General features: G+C 40.1%; 1 protein-coding gene across 6 annotated transcripts in view; it reads left to right on the plus strand.

Moving 5' to 3' along the window:
* Positions 1-18,510, plus strand: part of LOC124550614 (casein kinase II subunit beta-like) — a 53,833-nt gene extending 35,323 nt beyond the window's left edge. For all 6 annotated transcript variants that reach the window (XM_047125338.1, XM_047125337.1, XM_047125340.1 and 3 more), the window contains exons 5-6: positions 8,384-8,573; positions 16,998-18,510. In XM_047125338.1, the coding sequence (XP_046981294.1) occupies positions 8,384-8,573; positions 16,998-17,112 (305 nt within the window). In that variant the 3' untranslated portion in view covers positions 17,113-18,510. The remainder of the gene's footprint in view (positions 1-8,383; positions 8,574-16,997) is intronic.
* Positions 18,511-21,660: the final 3,150 nt, after the last annotated feature.

Below are 21,660 nucleotides of genomic sequence, written 5' to 3' on the forward strand. Positions count from 1 at the left end.
AGCCGACTAGTAGTTTCTTTCACGGGATAAAATTTTACTGATTATGAAATAAAAGTTCTTGATGTTTGTTTAGAATAGGGAATGTTTAATTATTAATTGCATGCCATTATTTATCTGTTTAATATAAAGGTATTTTGATTTTTGTATGCATGTAAAAAGTGTGAATTTATGTGCAGAATTTACTCTTAGATGAGTTACCACTTAGTGCTAAAAGTGCCCGTGACAGTTCACTGACCTGTGCAGTAAATTTCATTTTGTGATTTTGAGCCGAATAGAGACAAATCCAGTTTCACTTAGACTCTGTGTGAGATACACATCACATTATTACAAAAAGTCATTTGAGTGAGGAAAATATTGGTGAAGGAGTGCCAAATGTAATAAATATAGGACAGCAATCACATAATTTAAGTGCTACTAATATCATTGATGTGGAGGTAACAGTAGAAGCAAACCCAAGAAAAAGTAGAAATGGTAATATACAGGAGTCTATAAATACCATAGTTTCACAGGAACCTTACATTAAATGTTACAGAGCTTAAAGATGATGATATTATTATTAAATTCGTGGCCAGTATGCAACGTCAGTTAACTGAGAATATGCGACATATAGATGATAAGTTTGATACTAAATTTGATTCCCAAACTGAAAAATTTAACACTCAAATGGGTTACTCCAGAAAATATGGGTTTACTAAATGAAAAATTTGACAAGAAGTTTGAGTCACTTGAAAATCTGATTGTTTCACTTAAAGATGATAATAGACAATTAAATGAGAAATTCGATAACTTAAAAGAAGAGTGGGAAGAATCAGGTTGCCACCAGTGTCTTCATCTTGGCCTTCGAGGGTGATACATTGCCCGAGAAGGTCAAGGTGATGATCTACTGGTGTGATACAGTGCTTTTAAGTGCTGGAAGTTCGAACATGTCTTCCCGCGGTACTTCCAGCGTCGCATGTCGAGATTGCGGATGCCCATCACATCCCAATACTCCATGTGCCCCGCCTCCCATCTGTGTCAACTGCGGAGAGCACCATTTGCCTTTCTCGCCTGACTGCAGGATTCTCCAGGAAGACCTACACTGAGGCTAAGAGAAAATTTGAATGCCTGCATCCTGTGCGTATGAAATCGTCTTAACCACCACTACAACAGCTCTGGCACCATAGACTACGCCAACCCAGGTCTCCTCTCAGAGCCGGAAAACTACACCTGCCCCCTTGATGGTGAGGGACATTTTCCTCCCTGTTGCGGCTGCACCACCTATTTCGGGAGCAAAACCCCACCCCCCCAAACCATCAGGGACGTCCGTCCCCAATTCTAAGCCGGAGAAGTGTAAGTCTTGTTGGCTTCTCTCGCTAGGAAGGGGTCCGTTGGGTCACTCCCTTCCCAAGTTTCTTCTAGGAGGAAAGACTACACCCGCCAGTGGTTGACGAGTCCAAAAGCAGCTGCTCATAGGGCTTCACGCTCATCCTCAGTCCCAGAGACGGAGCCAGTGAAGTCCTACCTGCCAGGGAAACCCAAAGAGCAGCGAAAGAAAACCCCTAAGACCAAGGGAATCGTGGTGGCGCACACACACCACCACTACCTACAAGCTCTGTGGCTGAGGATGAGGTGGAGATTTTGGCGTCCGCTGAGGACCTAGATCTCGCCAGACCCTCAGATACAATGGATATACACTGCTCAGGCAATAAATCGGTGGCAGCTGGTGACTCTGAGGCGTAAACTGCCTCATTGAATGTTCCACGCCTTCCCAGTCTCACGGTGTCATCCTCCAGTGGAATTGCAGCAGTTTTTTCCACCGCCTGACTGAGCCACGGCAACTGTTCAGCTTTACACCTGCTATCTACATTGCCCTCCAGCAAACCTGGTTCCCAGAAATGCGGACCCATGCCCTCTGCCTTCAAACCCCTCTTGAAGCTGCGGCTGTCAGAATAAGGACGATGCAGGAAATAACTGTCTACAATGTATATCTTCCTCCAGATGGTGCAGTACCCCTGTATGTATTAGCTGCGGTTGGGGTGGACCCTGGAGTCACGTAGCTTGCTGGCTCAGTGACAGGGCGGCTTCTACCAGGCTCGCTCTACCAGTGATAATCTTGTGTCCATCGAGTCTGCCATCCGAACAACCTTTTCCAGATGGCAACACCAGATTGCCGTGTTTCTTTTAATTACGTAAAACGTAAGACACGACTTGGTGACATTATATCCTTGCCACATTGTATGAGTGGGGTTTCTAGGGACCACTCCTGATTTTTATCCAAAGCTTCCTGTCACTCTGTACTTTCCGTGTCCAAGTTGCTGACTCCCATAGTTCCATCCATATCCAGGAGAATGGAGTCCCGCAGGGCTCTGTATTGAGAGTCTGTCTATTTTTAGTGGCGATTAACAGTCTAGCAGCAGCTGTCGGGCCCTCCGACTTCTGCATTTTGTACTTCTACTCCTGTACTGTTGTTGCCGAGCGGCCCCCAGGGAGCCATCCACAAGGCGCAGTCATGGGCTCTAGCCCACGTCTTCCACTTTTTCAGCCACAAAGTCATGTGTCATGCACTTCTGTCAGCGTTGTACTGTTCATCCGGAACCCGCACTTTACCTTAATGATGATCCACTCACTGTAGTGCAGACATATCAGTTCCTAGGACTGGTTTTCGTTGCTTGATTGACTTGGCTCCCTCATCTTCATCAGCTTAAGCAGAACTGCTGGCAGCACCTCAGTGCCCTCCATTGCCTGAGCAACACCAATTGGGGTGCAGGTCGCTCTATGCTGCTGCAGCTCTACAGAGCTCTTGTCCAATCCTGAATTGACTGTGGGAGTGTGGTTTATGGTTCGGAAGCACCTTCAGCGTTGCATTTACTTGACCCTGTGCACCACTGTCTGGTTGGATTAGTGACAGGAGCTTTTAGGATGAGTCCGGTGACGAGCGTCCTGGTGGAGGCTGGTGTCCCTCCACTGCAGATCAGACATGCGCAACTGCTTGCCAGTTACGCAGCACACATTCGTAGTTCCCCAGAGCATTCGAATTACCGTCTCCTTTTACCGCCCGCAGCAGTCCATCTCCTGCATGAGCGGCCCAGTTTGGGGCAAACAGTTGCGGTTCGCATGCAGTCCCTGCTCTCCGAACTGGAGTCCTTCCCTTTATCACCTCTACTTGCGGTCCGTTCACGTACGCCTTGCATGGCGTACGCCTCGGCCGCAGCTTTGTCTCGACCTTTTGGATGGCGTTAAGGACTCCGTGAACCCCGCCGCTCTCCGCTGTCACTTCCTCTCGATTCTTGATGTGTTCCAGGGCTCCGAAGTGGTTTACGCACACAACTCGGTGGCTGGTGATCACACAGGCTTCGCGTATGTTCATGGAGGACGTATTGAGCAGCACTCCTTGCCAGTTGGCTGCAGTATTCTCACTGCAGAGCTGGCTGCCATATCTCATGCTCTTAAGTACATCCGCTCATGCCCTGGGGAGTCATTTCTCCTGTGTACTGACTCACTGAGCAGCCTGCAAGCTATCAACCAGTGCTGCCCTTGCCACCCTCTGGTAGCGTCCATTCAGGAGTCCATCTTTGCCCTGGAACAGTCCTGCCATTCCGTGGTGTTTGTGAGGACCCCAGGACACGTCAGAATCCCAGCAATGAACTTGCTGACAGGCTGGCCAAACAGGCGACGCGGAAATTTCTTCTGGAGATAGGCATCTCTGAAGCTGACCTGTGTTCTGTCTTACACCACAGGGTTTTCCGGCTTTGGGAGATGGAATGGCATAAAAGCACGCACAACAAACAGCGTGTCACCAAGCAGACTATGAGTGTGTGGAAGTGTTTCACACAGGCCTCTCGCAGGGAATCAGTTGTCCTCTGCCAGCTCCCCATTGGCCACACGTGGCTAACGCACGGTTACCTACTCCATCGCGAGGACCCAGCTCAGTGTCGCTGTGGCTCCCAAATGACAGTCGTCCATCTCTTGCTGGAGTGCCCACTTTTAGCCACTATGTGGCAGACTTTTAACTTTCCCAGCACCCTGCCTTCAGTGATGGGCAACATTGCCTCCAGACCAGCTTTAGTTTTATGTTTTATCTGTGAGAGTGGGTTTTATACTTCTATGCAGGTTTTAGTGCGTGTCCTTTGTCCCTCTGTGTCCTCCGCCCTAGTGCTTTTAGGGTGGAGGGTTTAGTGTGTTGCAGAGTGGCTGGCTTTCCCTTTTTATTCTCGTCGTTGGCCAGCCACTGTAATCTGCTTTCATGTTTTACACTCTTCTGTTTCTAGCGTCTGTTGTTTTCTTGTCCTCTTTTGCTTCTTTTAGTGTTCGTTGCCTTCCCTTCGTTCTTGTGGCTTTTCCTTTCTTTCTGTTTTGTGTTATATGTTTTGTGTTATATGTTTTGTGTTATATGTTTCGTGTTATATGTTTCGTGTTATATGTTTCGTTCGTTTTATTCTCACACTTATGGCATTGTTTTATTAGGAACAAGGGACCGATTAGGTCACATCATAATTATTTTCCTGCCAAAATAGCAGAACTAATCTATTACTCCTAGTGTCTCCCTCCCTAATCTAACTCCCTTGACATGGTTTCATTTAATTAGACTACGTTACATTACCATTATTGTGCTTTTTATGTTTACCTTTTAACCTCTTTTTCAAGCTACTATTTATACCAGTAAACTGCTCTTCTCTTCCTAGTCCTTTACTGTCACTCATAGAATGTATCGTCACCAAGATTCAAAGTGTTATTTCTTCTCCATGTACATTAATTCAGTTTCCAAATTTTCCCGTTGTTTCATCTACTGCTTGCTTTGTGTATTGGATTGGATAACATAGGGGAAAGGGGTCTCACTCTTTCCTCATCTACTGCTTCCCTTTCATATCTTTAGACTCTTATAAATGCTGTCTGGTTTATGTACAAGTTGTAAATAACCTTTCATTCTCTCTGTTATATTCCTGATACTTTCAGAATTTGAGTTATTTCAGTAAACATTGTCAAAAGTTTTCTCTGAATCTACAAATGCTATAAATGTAGGTTTGCCATACTTCAACCTATCTTTGAAGATGAGTAGTAAAGTGAATATTGTCTCATGTGTTTCTAAAATTCTCTGGAACCAAAACTTATCCTCCCTAAGGTCAGCTTCTACCAGTTTTTCCATCCTTCTGTATGGTATAAAAATCAATGCAGTATTTCCAATTGTGACTCGTTAAACTGATTGTCCGTATTATTCACACCTGTCGGCACCTATCACCAGCAGAATAGGAATTTTTAAACTATTCTTGTGTCTGAGGGTACTTCACCTTTCTCAAATATCTTGCACACTAGATGAAATAGTTTTTTCTTGGCTGGCTCTCCCAAGACACTCAATAACTTTTAAGGGAATATTGTCTACTCCAGGGACCTTGTTTCAATGCAAGTCTTTCAGTACTTTGTCGAATTCTCCTTGCAGTATTGTATCTCTCATCTCATCTTCATCTTCTTCCTCTTCCCTTTCTCTAACATTCTGTCCACCGTAGTTTTCCCTTCTTTGCTTAGTACTGGCTTTCCATCTGTGCTCTTGACATTAAGACAGGCACTTATTTCTTTTTTCTTTCTTTCATTTTAGAAAAGAATATTCGTAATCCATTGTGGCAGTAGTTGGCCAGTGTGAAATGTAGGAATATTGGCTGCAGTGTATGAGGAAGATGAAACTCATTCCCTGCCCATCACTCCTCTCCCAGCCACATTGTCTGCATGTTTGGGCTCACTTCTTTTGCTTACCCATATTGCCCTCTGAAATTGGGGAAGTGCTGCATGATAGAGGCTAAAAAATTTCAAACACTCTCTATTACAGACAGAATTTCAAAAGAATATTTCTATGTTTCAAACTTTTTGGGTTTCCTTTTGTGGCAGTTTGCATACATGTCTGCAAGTCTTAAGGAGAGCAATCTCTTGTATTGATAATAATCCTTCCATTGGATTGCCTGTAAAAACAAGAGTGGAGAATAAAACATAAACTAAGTCTTTCTGTGTCTGTAATTTATCAAATTACAAGTGGCATGTCTTACATCCACTAATCTCACTCCAGTTTTTGCCTTTTTTTTCCACAGAACACAAACAGACTGGTGAAGCATAGTTTAATTGAGGACCTTATTCATATTTTTAAAAGATGGTAAATTATTTGCTCCAGTGATAGGTCTAGGGACAAAATAATTAATGCATCTTTAGAAATAAGTGTCTTCAAATCTTGTTAATCAGGGTAAAGAATTCACTCTTACCCATCGAGCAGGCGCACCTTTGTGTGAAGTGCACCAACCATAAATAACATTGTGTAGCACCATTCCACTGTTGCTGTACAACTGTGAGCCCATCCTGTTCCTTTGGTATTGCTTCAGCTAACCCAGTGCTCAGTTGTGCTGTCATGTCCAAGTGAGCAGCAGTAATATAAAATAAACTACATGCTAGGTGAGAAAACATGTATGACCATGCAAGGTGATGACCAAGATTCTGAGCTAGTGACAGAATCCCACAAAGAGGGAGTTGTAGAAGAGATAATTAGCAACCTAATGAGCGGTTGGATGTGATTTGGTGCAACTGCACTGCTTACTGCTTTGAGGTGGTCATTACTGTGGGGTAGGACTAGCACATTGCGTCAGAGCAATATAGTGAAAGTTTATTTTTAATTGAACAGTGTTTAGCTCATATAGTGTAAGTTTGTCTTACAGTCGTTTAATTAAACTAGACTGTGATAGTGTATATTCGCGTTTATGTTGGTATCATGAAGACAGCTATTCTTTAAATGTGTACAAAGTGTGCCGCCCACCTGCTTGTGCTACAAAAATGGATGCAGCCACTCGAGGGTTAATGCAGCTTTGGAGACTTTGTGGGACAACTGCTTACAAAGGTGTGGAAGTGGGAAAGCATCTGTGCAATACATTTCGCACAGAGAGAGATGTAATTTTGTAGTCTCGGTGTGTTCCCTGTCTGTCAGACACCACACAATGCAGCTGTTGTTTACCCTGGTAACAGACAAGATTGTGGTAAATGGCACATTGGGCCACTGTTTCTGAGTCTGACACCTAAGAAAGATATATGTGGTTAGAAAACTAATGTTATCACTTTTTAACATAATGTGTGTCATAAAAGCTTTGAATGCTTTAGGCTGATCTCCCAGAAATTAAGTTTCCCTACTTTCAAATCATCATCAAAATAGACACTCTTCGTATTGTGGGATCAACTTTTGTATTCTTGTGCCCTAGAAATCTGCCACTTGGGAATTCACCCATGTGTTAGTCATCTTCAGCATTTTTGTTATTGCAAAAATGCTGAGCAGACAACAAGAATTTCTGGAACTGCGAGAAAAGATCAAAATCAATGGGAATAAGGTCAGGACTGTAAGGTGGATGATCAAACAGTTCCTAGCTGAACTCCTGGGGAAGGGGGAGGGGAGGGGGGGGGTTATTCTGGTAACTCTCATAGCCACTGAAATGGCCAAGTGTTTTAATCTGAACCAACATGAATCAGTGCTAAAATGTTCTACTTGCACATCTAAGTGCACACTATAGATGAACAACGCTCAGCGCTTCTGGCCAGAGCATGATGCGATACACCACCCCTTGCCGTTGTCCATTGCCCTATCGCACACATTTTGTGCACTCTGATATGACAGTGATCCTGAGCTGTTGCCCACATGTATGGGGCCAGACAGTATGTCTGACTGTTTTTGGTTGTTCCCTTTATAATTTGAATGCCTGCTGCTACCACCAAGCAAGGATCAGGAAATAAATTTGATTCAGTGACACTTCATTAGAAAATGGAAAGAGAAGTCAATATATTTTTTGGAATATCTGTGAAAGTTTAGATTGTAGTGTAATTGAACAATGATTATATGTTTTCAAGTGATACGATAGGTATTTGTAGTAAATACATAATTATTTTTTTTTTTTAAAAAAAAAAAAAAAAGAAAAGTAAAAAAAGGAGCACTAATACATAAAAAGCTTTTATTACATGCAGCTTAAAGCTATTTTTCTACATAATTTCCCCCTACATTTTGGCACTAGTCATATTGGGAAATAAGTTACAACTCTTCCACTTGTGAACTGAGTCATACTTTGACACTCTCCTTTAACTTGTCATCATCTTCAAACCACTGAAACCCAAGACATTTTTTCATCTCTGTAAACCAGCAAAAATCACTGGCATTTTTTGTATGTATGTCAATGGAACTGACTATCGGAATAACCCTCATGCATCCATGGCTCGAGAGCTACATATGGTGAGTTAGCTGCTATTTTATTGAATTATTATGGTTTCTTGAAATGTCTTGGGTTCAGTTTATATATAGACAAAAAACTTCCAAAGCTTTCAAATTCAGATTTTCCGTTAAGAAATTATCTCCTCCTGTTACTGAATGTTAATGTGATACTGTTATTTTCCATAGGTTTGTCAGACATTCCTGGAGAAGAAATGGTGAAACTGTACTGCCCAAAGTCTAATGACGTGTATGTTCCAAAATCCACCAGACATCACAAAGTGGATGGAGCTTTCTTTGGAACGTCATTTCCTCAGATGGTTTTCATGGTCCACCCAGAGTGTCGTCCACCGAAACCAACACAACAATTTGTTCCAAGGTATGTCACATTAAAATGAAAAATTATCTTCTTTCCTCTTACAGATATAAAAAAAAGTTGTGGTAGCTGATAAGTTTTTAGTTTCTGTACAACATTCTACAAGGTAATTTTTTAAAAATATGTCTTACAAGAACAAAGCAAAAACCTGAAAGTTGGTTCGGACACCACAGTGTATTGCCTTCCTCTGACTCTTGAACTCTGACAGGTGTACCCATAGTTTAACATGCATCCTAAACCACTGTAAATCTTGGCAAATTCACAGTAATAAATGTAGCCAGTGGTGAAGGTAGTGACAGGTGACAGATTAAAATCCTCGGAGTGACTGGGGATTGAACCTGTGACCTTTGTAGTTGTTGCATGGCACTTCACTCCCACTGACCCATTGTGAAGATGTCTTAAGTTTTAGAATAATGCTACAGAATTGTTCTCATTAAACCATTCTATATGATTGTATCATTTCCTGTTTGGCCCACAGTCCTTTAGTGCTTTTTGCCAGGAATGAAACATCCATCCTTATGTTGGGGGAGGGAAAGGGGTGGGGGGTCCATTTCACAATCCTGCTGATTAAGTAGCAACAGGAGAAGAATCACAGTTCTCCTCCTTTCAGAAGCAGCTTCAGATATGCTGTAGCGAAGTGTGTTGGGACAGTTGTTCATATTGTGTATTAAACCTTTCACTGATGCGGACATGTATATGCATCCTGCTGTGTCATTCACCAGGTGTGTCACTCACTGCAATGTAAGAGCTAAAATCAACCATACACAAAGTTTACACAATGTGTTTCTACCTCGGTAAACTATTTAAAATTGCATGTAGTATTTTACGTAATTTGATGCAACACAGTAAGCATGCTGGCTGATGAAAAGAAATTCAGTTCTTTATTGAGTGAAGATATCAGAGTAAGAAATCAAATTTTTCACCTAATAGTTCTTGAAAAAATGGATGATAAGTATTTCGGGTTGGCTGGAACGCTCTCTCTTAGCACAGGCACCAGAATTTGGTGAGCAGTATGGCCATATCAAAAGCTGCCCTCAGCACAGAATGCAGAGAGCACATCTGTAGCAGAAAAGGGTTAATGACTTGGCACACAACATCAGTAGTAATTTTTGCAGGTGGTGCAGTTGTCTATAATGATATAAAACCTGAGAAAGCTGCACAAACGTCCAGTCAAATCTTCGTATGATTTCAAATTAGTGCAAAGATTGGCAACTTTGTTTTGTCTTTGAAAAATGTAAAATTGTATATTTCAAAAAATGCCAAAATGTGGTACAATGGATTATCAAGTATTTCAAACAATTGGAGATGGGACGTGTTCAGATAACTGATCATTCACGAAAACATAGTGCACCAAAGGCCATAGGAATATGAAACAAAGAAACAATGAATTAACACAAAACTGTACATAAAGTTTTTGTACACATGTCTTACAAAAACACAGAGAACTGAGGCTACATAGTGTGATTTTGAAAGTTCAAAGTGGCCATTGAAATAGACCTACAGTTTAGGGAAAAAATTCTGCAAATCTGTTTTGGCTTCAGTGTGTTAAAACTTTGTTTATTGCTGTTAAATCTGGCAATCGTTTTAAAGGCAGTAATTGGACAGTATCCCACTGTTCTTGGTGTTCAGATCCTTTCAGAACTGAAAATAAATTAAAATAACTTTAGCCATCAGTAATGCATCACATTATTTATGCAACCAGTTTCAGTCTGCCATTAAACCACCTTAAGGCTCTTCATCCAACGTGAATTGGGAGAAACCCAATAACGTGCACGGTCAGTGGAGCAGCCAATATCATACACTGAAGCACCAAAGAAACTGGTATAGGCGTGAGTATTCAAATACAGAGAGATGTGAACGGGCAGAATTTGCTGCTGCAGTCCACAAGACCTACATGAGACAGCAAGTGTCTGGTGCAGCTGTTAGATCTGTTACTGCCACTACATTGGCAGGTTATCAAGATTTAAGCTTTACACCTCACCAGGGCCTGTCAACACAGACATTGGACTGTTGATGACTGGAAACATGTTGCCTAGTCCGAGTGTTGTTTCAAATTGTATCAAGTGGATGGACGTGTACAGGTATGGAGAGAGCCTTGTGAATCCGTGGACCCTGCATGTCAGCAGGAGAGTGTTCAAGCTGGTGGACGCATTGTAATGATATGGAGCCTGTGCAGTTGGAGTGATATGGGACCCCTGATAAGTCTAGATATCACTCTGACATAAGTATCCTTTCTTATCACCTGCATCCATTCATGTCCATTGTGAATTCTGACAGACTTGGGCAATTCCAGCAGGACAATGTGACACGCCACAAGTCCAGAATTGCTACAGAATGGCTCCAGGAGCACTTCTGAGTTCCAACACTTCCGCTGGCCACCAAACTCCCCGGATATCAACATTATTGAGCATATCTCGGGTGCCTTGCATCGTACTGTTCAGAAGAGATCTATGCCCCCTCGTACTCTTATGGATTTATGCACAGCCCTGCAGGATTCATGCTGTCAATTCCCTCCTACACTACTTCAGACATTAGTCAAGTCCATGCCATGTCATTTTGTGGCACTGCATGCTCATGGGGGCCCTAAACAATATTAGGCAGGTGTACCAGTTTTCTGTAGTTCCCCAGTGTATAACTGGTGTGCGCAGGTCTCTGGTTCGCATGACACTGTCTCTTTGTTCATCGTACGAATCGTCTGAAGGAAAGCGCTAATTCCAAACTTCATCCCGTATGTCATCCTGGTGTTGTTATTTTCACGATTTTTCTGTGCAAGCTTCCCTCTTCACTGGCAAGTACACTTGCATATTATGTAATGGATTTAATTTTCTTTTTGATGTTTAATATTGTTGTATTTCTGAGAAAGTTGAACAGTTTTGGGCCCTTCTTGAAGAACAGTTAGAGAAAATACCATCTAAGAACATAAAGATCCTACTAGGTGACTTTAACGCTCAATGGGAATAGAACCGCAATTCATATCAACAAATGGAAAGTATCCTGCTCACAAGATGACTAACAGAAAAGGTATAAGGCTCTTCAATCTGTGTCGATCCTTCAGTTTTCAGATAATGTCAACATTTTACAAACACAAGCCAAGTAAACCGAAGACTTGGCGATCACCAGGCAATGTGTGTGGAGAGAAACGGATTGATCATGTAGCAGTCTCTAGGAGAGCAGTAAAGGAAATAATGAAGGTTAAAGTACAGAGAGGTGCCTAGTTTGACTCGGATCGTTACCTCTCCAAGATCAAAATGAATTTCATCCTTCTCAATAAGGCTGTGTAAACCGGAAATAAAATTCATAAATATGACATTGCTAAGCTCAAAATCAGTCAAAACGCATTGGAACAATAACACTAGCATCTGACATTTCAATCCCATAAATGGAAAGACATTGCCTCCAAGATCCAACAAGCATCTAATACTGCAAACCTGACAGCTAAAAAGAGAAAGTGTAGATGGTGGAATAAGGTTTGTGATGAGGTGGTGGCTGAAAGAACAAATACATGGAAAAAGTGGAACTCTACCAGGAGACCTGAAGATTTTGATGTATTCTGTGAAGTTCGAAAATATGCAGCCAGAGCTCTATGGATGGCTAAGCAATTATATGAGAAACAGCAGTTAGAACAGATTGATCAGGATTTCCGGAGAAACAATGGCAGAGACTTCTATCAGACGTTCAAATTCAATTTGAAAGGATACCAAGCCCCTAGTCTTTGTTTTAGAGACGAAAATGGAAAGCTCGGCCTGAACAACAAAGAAGACTGCACCATCATGTCTCATTATTTTGAAAACCTACTTTATTGTGATGAACCGAAAGAAAGATTCCTTGTATGTGCCACGATTCACAAACTACCCAACTCATCTCCACCTAGTAAAGAGGAGATCAAAGAGATCATCATTAACCTTAAGAATAATAAGGCATATGGAGAGGATTCAGTAGTGGCGGAAATAATGAAACTTTAGATGTACTAGTCCAACTTTTTGAGGAGATCTGGAGAACTGGGATGATACCAACTGAATGGCAGTCAGTGTTAATCCAGCCTCTACACAAAAAAGTCGATAAAATGATTAGCAATAACTATAGGGGCATCTCATTAGTATCTGTTCCATTTAAGATTCCCTCCAAAGCAATACAGAACAGAATACAAGGTCATCTTGAGCAGCTGATTGGGGAGTATCAAGCTGGTTTTAGAAAGGGTTGTTCTTGCCCAGAACAGATCTTTAACCTTAAGAACATCATCAGGTACAAAAAAACAGGAGAAAATATCTACATGGTCCTGTTTGTTGATTTTCAGAAGGCATATGACATCCGACTGTCAGGAATTAACGAATATTTTGGAAGAGTTTGGGTTAGATGATACATCAAGAAAGCTGATCAAATGAACTCTAACACAGTGTCAAAAATAAAATTTATGGGTGTGATATCAGAACACTTTACAGTCAGAACGGGCATAAGACAAGGAGATGGACTATCCCCACTCCTTTTCAACTGCACTGCATCTTGGAAAAGGTCATTCGAGATTAGAGAAAGTTGTTAGCTCAAGAAGAAACAGATGAAGAGTGGTTCAGACTTGGTCCTAAGAACAAAGGGGTGTACATTGACAGCTTGGCCTTTGCGGATGACCTGGCCATTTTTGCTAACAACATAGTCAGCAGTCAACAAGATCAATAGGCCGTGAGAAATTGCTGAAAAAGTTGGACTCCAGATCTCCATTCAAAAGACAAAATATATGACGAACAGCTTCAATGGACGTGAATGGATGGTCACCAATCTGGGGAAAATCGGACGAGTTAAGAATTTCAGGTATCTCTGTGAAGTCATCCATGAGAATGGATTAGAAGAAGAAGCAATTAATGCCAGGATGAGGAAGTTAGACCAAGCATACCACCTGACGAAGAATGCCTATAACAAAAAGTCTATGAGTATAGGGTTCAAGTTCTGATATTATAATACAGTTGTAAAACCTGGGGGCTTATGTGCGTCTGAAACTTTGACCATGAATAGACAAGGTCAAGCTGAGCAGCTGGAAAAGCGAGAGTGTAGGACATTAAGGAAAAGCCTAGGTAATAGATGGGTTGATGGACAATGACGAATGAGAGCAAATGAGGACTTGTACAGTAAGACAGAACCTATCACAGTATACATTAAGAAGAGACGGTTGTTATTTTACGGTCATCTCATGAGGATGGATGGTGACTGACTAACTAAAAGAATATGGAGTTTCATCCAATCTAAGAAAACGTTGCCCAGATGATTCAAAGAATGTGAAAAAGATCTTGGGCAGATTGGTATCTCAGAAAGAGAGATTCCTGACAGGAACAAATTTAGAAGATTGGTGAACAACTACAAAGGTTTTAAAATGGCATCGACATCCAAAAGATGATGAGGACCATTATCCGAAGAGCATAAACAGGCACTTCTTGGAGGGCTCAGAAGATACTGGCAGGAAGTCAAAGCTGGAACAAGAACAAGACATACACTAAAATTAAGTTGTTACCACACAGTCCGTAGAGGCTCAACTAGATAATAAAAACAAAATAAAAAAAATTGTTGTACTTCAAATGCTAACAACTTGTTTACATGTAGTCACCCTTGCAAAAGGGTACCACAGCACCACATTCTGTCACAAGCGAAAGTTCAGCTGTCATCACTGAATAGCAGCAGTGACAGTTGCCAGTGAAGGGCAAACTGTGGAACTGAGCAGCCCAGCGACAGTGGAACGTGTGAATGCTCATATATGCAACTTGGTATTTGCCAGATGGAATGTTTTCAGTTATGTTTCATTTGACAGTACTTGGATAATCAGTTCTCTACTGCATCCTGTAACTACCACATCAGTGCATTCAGTTGAAATATGTCAATTAGTACAAATACCTGGATTTAACAGTTTGCAAGGATATTAAATGGAAAGATCACTTAGGCAAAATTGCAGGTTAGGCAGGTGGCACACCTCAGTTCATTGCAGGATACTGGGAAAATGCAGTTGGCCTGGAAAGGAGACTACTTTGCAATGACTTCTGCTTCCCATCTTAGAATATTGCTCTGGTGACACACAACAGATATGACTAACTGGGGACATTAAAATTATACAGTTGATGGCACAATAGTAGCAAGTTTGTGAGATTCGTAAGAGAGCATCACAGAACTGTCATAAAACCTGAATTGGCAGATGCTTGAAGACAGATGCCAGATATCTTGAAAAAGCCTGCTTACAAAATTTTGAGAACTAGTATTAAGTGAACAATCGAGAGACGCTCTTCACTCTTCATCCCCCTACGCATCACTCCAGCAGCACCTGCAAAGACAAGATAACACTAGTTACGGATGATACAGTGACGTTTAAGCAGTAATTCTTCCCATGCTTCGTATGCTACTGAAGCAGAAGGAAACTAACGTATGGTAAGATAAAAAGTACCTTCTGTCATTCACTTCACAGTGGTTTTGCAGAGTGTGTATGTAGATGTAGAGGTTTCCTCTTCTAACTGCCAATGAAGGTCCCAATTATCAGATCAGTACGATAAATGTATGTTATTGTTATGCATGTCATTTCTAATGCAGCCTCCATTCAGATACTATTGTAGGGAATGAAAGTGACTGCCAGATGTATGTTGCTGACAAGGATTGTGTAGCTACACTGTGTTTCATATGCCCTCACATTCTGTTGGAATGTGTCATTTGTGTTGCCCAGAATAGACGTGACCTGGTTTTCACTCTCACATTAAAACTTAAATTTTATAGTTAATGAATACTTACATGGAAGATGTAATGGAAGTCAAAATTTTTCTACAGATTTGCAGGTCCACAATAATGATACATTATATTGCGGTATACAAGGATGGTTTGATAAGTCTGGTGAATTTCCATTAAAAAATTGAACGTTCTTCTTTCACCTTCATGGTTGGTAAGCTTGATTATTACTATGATTGTATAAAGAATTTCAACAATATACAGCGTGCAGGCCATTGTTGACAGCCTCTGAATTGATGCGATACTGGTGACGAAAATCCTCACAATTGAACAAGAATAAATTCTTTAAAAGTTTGTACTCCTTGATACTTGGAATGCCGTTGAAAATGATTCTAATATCTGGGAGAGATAGGTAACATGTCACAAACCTTGGTTTTTCGCTTATAATGCAGAAACTAAAATGTCTGTCCATGCAACAGAAGGGTCCAACTTCACCAAGAGCGAAAAGAGCTCTAATGAGCAAGTCGAAATTGGATACTCGGAGAATGGTGTATCGTCTTGGTTCTTGAAGGTCAAACTATTCAGCATTACTACCTTGAGGTTCTTGCTCAATTCCTTCAGAAAATAAGAAAGAAAGATCTGAACTGTGGAAGAACAAGTTGTCGGTTCTGCATCAAGACAATGCACTGGCTCATAGCACATTGTGTGTTAAGAAGTTTCTAGGGAGGACAGCATCCCATTGTTTGATCGCGCACCGTATTCTCTTGACCTAGCAGCATGTGACTTTCTTATCTTTCCGAAGGTCAGATCTTCATTAAAAGGAACAAGATTTCAGTCCATTGAAGAACTGAAAGAAAAAGTGGCACACATCATCGAGGAGCTCACTGAGGAGGACATCGAGCACTGTTTCCATCAATGGAAAATTTGCATGGTGTATAGGGATAGGAGGGGAGTATATTGAGGGTGACAATAACTAGATATGTACGTTTTTGAAATAAAATTTTTCACAGCAATAGTCCTGTTATTGCGTAGTCACACTTTGTATGGTAGATTTTAATGTCAGGTTCTGTATAAAATGAAATAAGGCAGTAATTATTTTACCCCCACCCCCTCCTCCTTTTGCTTTGCAGTTATCCCATGGGCTAAAGACCCCTTTGTGTCAGTGCCAGGACGTCAATTTTCTAAAAGAGTAAGACACAGTTCTGCCAGAGAGAGAGAGAGAGAGAGAGAGAGAGAGAGAGAGAGAGAGAGAGAGAGAGAGTGGGGGGGGGGGGGGGATAAGGAATCGCCTTGGAAGATTAGAAGTGTTTCAAGAATCACTGTTAAGTATGAAATATTTGTGCCTTAGTAAGATGTTCACTGCTAGTTAAGTGTGCAGTGCAGAATTCATGTAATCATAGAGGTTGCTAGTTTGAATCTCACTGGTAGCATTATTATTATTATTATTATTAAATTCTATCTGTATTAACAAATGAAAATGATTATTATCAAATATTGAATCACATTTTTTTGATAGAAGTATCATTTCCATAGTGTCATTACTGATGACAGGAGAATAACTCAGAATTTGATACAGATATTTGAAGTACTTTATTCACAAAACAAATCATTAACACTTTTCAGTCTCTAGAAATAAGAACAGTTGTTCTTTTTTTTTCTATTTGATTTTTCCCATGTTTGCACCACATTTCTCATGCTATGTACTTGACAATTCTAATGCTCCTGTCGTGACTGCCTCAGATTGTACGGCTTCAAAATCCACCCCCTGGCATACCAGATCCAGGCAGAAGAAGGGCAAGGACGCAGGGCTCTGAAAGCAGGCAGCGGCACACCCGGTGCGACGAGTGGTCACTGATCACGTGTGTGGCGCGCACCCCTCGGCTCCGCTGCTGAAGGGTGTGCGCAGGACGGCAACCGTTCCTCACTCGGCAGTCTCAACACGTACCTCTGATCTGCAACATGAGTTTGCTGCACTTCCGAAACATTCTGAATGTGTGGTAGACATTTGCTGGTTTTTATGAGTAAGTGGGCAGCATCACAATTTACAAGCAAGCAGACCGAGGTAAAATGAGCTATAATATTGCAGATCACGTCATGCATTGTATTGACTCTGCACGTGGCATTCCAAAAGTGATAGTGTTTATTTCGTTATAGCTGTCAGTGATGTACACTATCTTTATTTGCGCTTGCCACACAGTGGAGTGGCTTCGTTTTTAACCTGATTGAAAGAAATATTTGTATTATTTCTGAGCAACCAGCTTGTATGTATTTGTCTTGCTTGTACTGATAGTTGGCGGTTGCTACAGTCTCTCATTGTAAGAGAGTGAAATGCCTGTCAGATTCTATATGTTTACAAAACTCTTTTAGCACCAAGTTTACTGGGCATGCTGCCGTCATCAGCAGAGAACTTCTCAGAAAAGATACACTATTTTATGTCCCCAAGAACATTGAATTGGCATGAGAAACTCTTTAATGTTGTTTAGAACAAAAGGACAGTTTCTTAGTAGTGTATTAGCGCAAGATATTTAAATTATTTTTATTGGTGCTTATTAAGTACAATTTTTTGTTACCAGAAGACTGATTTATAAACTATTTACTTAGTATCTGGTAGCTGTGTTTGGTGCAAATGTAAGAAGATTGTCTATGCTTTTTTGTTGAGTTTGTGTGGTGAATACTTTTTCAAATGTGAAAGTAGATCTCATAAATGTGAATGAATACATCCCTTTACATATTGGACTTTATGGAGAATAAGAATCTCAGGTTATGTGAACAGTTGCAATTTCTGTATGTGACTGAATTCAGAATGGTAGTGACAAATGTTTGGTAAGGTCTTTGTACGTTTGTGCTACTCCTGAGTTGTTGTACGGAGTCATTTTGCATTAGAATGGAATTCGTGGAAGGTTACGTAGTCTGTATATGTTTTACAATTACAAGAAAATAAAATAAGTTAGAATTGTGATGTAGTTTGAGGAGAGAAGAAGGTGCTGAGTATTAATCAGGGAAGAAAGCGAATTTATGCTAAGAACGAATGTCACTAAGACAGGAAATGAAAGTAATATCCTTCCTTTAAGTGCGCACAATACACTGTGACATGTAAATTGCTGAGAAACTACAAGCTATTAACAAATACTACAGCAGAAATTTTGAGTAGTTTGAACCATATAGAAAGGTACTCGTACAAGTAGGATTCAAAAATATTCTTAAGTTCTTGTAGTGCAGTGTTGTTAAGAAATAAAGAGGTAAATATGTGTTAGAAATGTGTTGTGACATACATATGAAAAAAATCTGATTTCCAAAACTGTTGAATGTCTGAGTAATATAAAATCCTTCCTAATAGTTTGTCTTCTATGAGTGTGACAAACATAACCACTCACAGAAAATTGAAGCAACTTCCTAATAGAAATGTTGTGCTCACAAAAATTGAGAGAGAGAAAAAAAAATTTTACGATAAAACTGTAATGGAACACAAATTTGTATCCAATTTAAATACATTTTCTGGATGTTCATATGAAATTGATTAGTCAAATGCTGAAATATTTCATCTTGTTGGCTGTTTTCTTCATCAGTCATTAGTGTGTTATTGTCATATAATTATGGGTTTAGATTACATTGTTGCTTATTATGGTTGGTTGTGATGTTTCCCCTTACAGTGAGCATAAATGATTCACTTTAGTATCATAGCATATTGTTTATAGCTATTCAACTTTGTATGTGACTTTCTGCAGCTGCTTATCGTATGCTGTAACCGAGATCTGTGCTGGTGGAGATGTTTCTCTTCCTGCAAACCATCAGTTTTATGTACTTCATAAAACTTTTTATTAACAGCACTTTGTGATGTAGGGTCATGCAGAGTATTTGCAATACTGTGTTAAAGTCCAAGTAATTTGTTCAGTCCATGTTATTTCTAAGTGCATCCAAAGTTATCTATGGCACAACTTGGGTGTTCTTCAGTATAAAAGAACATTACTGTCGCAGATTTATGGATCAGATACTAAAAACGCTGATGGCTTACTCTGTTATATTCTCGACAAAAATTGCCAGATAACAGAAAATATTTTGTGATACATTGTGTGTTCAAGAACAAAGAAACTTTGTTACGTTTAAAGAGAAGAGTAATGGTGCTGATTACTTCTAAAACTTTCTAGTCTGCAAGTCCGTGGTGCTTTTCATACAACACAAAAGCAATAAAAGCCATTCTTCCCTCTTATTTTCTTCTTTTTTTCTGATATTATTTTGCATATTGGGAAATAGTTTCCTAAATAAAGGCAGGAAAACTATTTAAAAAAGTATTACAGATTATTACGCATAGGAATAAAAATAAAACTGTAACAGCTACAACATATAGTTAAAACTGTAAAGATACTTACAGATGTGTACCAGCTATTTCACAGACTAACAAGCAACCCTTGCAGTATGGTCAGTCTTCTGTTTGCTTCGTACTGACAGGTCGCCGCCTGGAAATCAATTTCTTATTGCAGTGCAGTGCAGTTCTCTAAAAAAATAACTTTCGAAAAATAGATCATCTCTGAGCGTAGTAAAAAAGACACACATTTTTCTATTTATCTTGCCTAGATATTCGAGGTACATGTCGTATAGTTATTTTTCACTAGATGTATTAAGTGAGAAATTTTTTCTCTAAAAAATGGAGCACTTCTTGTACGCCATTGTGTCTGATATGCCAACAAATACAGTATCTTTTGTTTGTACATTACTGAATTGTTTCCAACAGATTTATAGGGTATTCTGATATCACAGAATTACGCTTCCCATCTCATCACTCCAAATATGAGACAAATTAGAAAAAAAAAAAAAAAAAAAAAAAAAAAAAAAATTGTTAAGAACATTCTAAATGCCATTGCCATACCAGGAAACTGACTGGTTCTCGGTGCCAATAAGAACACTTTTGTTCCAAGAGCCATTAATATATGGGCACTTAAGCCTTATTTCTGATAATAGTACAGAAATATAGCAGTAATATTTTAGCTTGTTGAACAGTAGTCAGCAAATACTATTTCTCATGTATTTATATTTGTATGAGAGGAAAACGTTATAAAATCATGAAAAAAAAAGCATCCTTCACTATTGAATTCTGTTTGTCAAACTACTCTCTTCTTTGGGTCAGATGTTGCAAAGTTTACGGTAAAACTCTCTGTTGGAATTGAAGAAATGGCATCATCATCCACAGGTCTTTCGGTTTTGCAGCTAATAAACATGGCTAGACTTTCAGATGGGTACAGCATGGCATACATCTACCATGGTCTTTCCTCTTTTGAATGCACTAACAGTTTTCAATTATTCTGCTTCAAAATAAGAAGTTTTAATAGCTGTTTGAAATGGATGAGTATGGGACACTTAGACTGTCCAGAAATTGGAGATCTTGCACATCTGCATTGACAAGGTTTCAGAAGCATTTTCATATTCCAAGAAGTCTGTTTTGGCATGGTGATCATATGCACCTTCAAGTCATGAATATTCTGAGCATTTTTTCCCATAATTTGACACCTCGAACAAGTCTAGGGTCATGCATTTGAGTATCAGTAACACAATATTGTTGAAAATGTGTGGTTTTTTTTTAAATGGCACATTGAAACATTTTCCATTTCCACTCTTCAAACATAAATTGGATACGAATAATCTACACACTATTGGAAACATGATGGTTTGAAGTTGAGATTGCTGTTAGTTGTGCAAACTACTTCTGTAGTCATAGAATGTAGGCTTTCACGACTGGTGTTTGTATTATTCCTGATATTTTTTTTATGAGCAGAAGACTGTGGTTCATGGCATAATTCTCTGCCTCACGTTTCATCTTCCACTGCTGGAGACATTATCTTAGGCGTTAATGTCTCGGAAAGCTGCTACAGACTTATACAAGTTCAGCAAGTTGAACTGTTTATATTTACAGAATGAAATTTTCACTGTGCAGTGGAGTGTGTGCTGATATGAAACTTCCTGGCAGATTAAAACTGTGTCCCAGATTGGGACTCTAACTTGAGACCTTTGCCGTTTGCAGGCAAGTGCTCTGTTTATATTTATCCACAAAATGGTCGTTTTGTGATGTCATCAGACCCCTGCGTAAGATAGTAATTCCTGCTGTACATATTGTGGAGCTTGTAGCAGGGAAGAGTTGGTTCTCTGTTTTATTCAGCTCTAAGCCCTGCAAATAGTCTAAATTCTTACCCTCCTCTTTTTGTGTTGAATTTCTATGGCCTCTGTGTACATGGTGTTGTAATTATTAGATCTTGGTAAAACCACAGTTTTAAAGTAATGGATGTGATGGTTTCCTGGTCCTAGTGCTGATTTATCAGTCTTGCTCAGCCGAAAATTGCTTGTGTTCCCTTAGGTGGAGGTTAATGCTTCTTTTTGTAGTTCCTGTGTACACTTTGCTACAAATTGCAAGGTA

The sequence above is a fragment of the Schistocerca americana genome, chromosome 9, assembly GCF_021461395.2.
Source record: "Schistocerca americana isolate TAMUIC-IGC-003095 chromosome 9, iqSchAmer2.1, whole genome shotgun sequence".
NCBI lineage: Eukaryota > Metazoa > Arthropoda > Insecta > Orthoptera > Acrididae > Schistocerca > Schistocerca americana.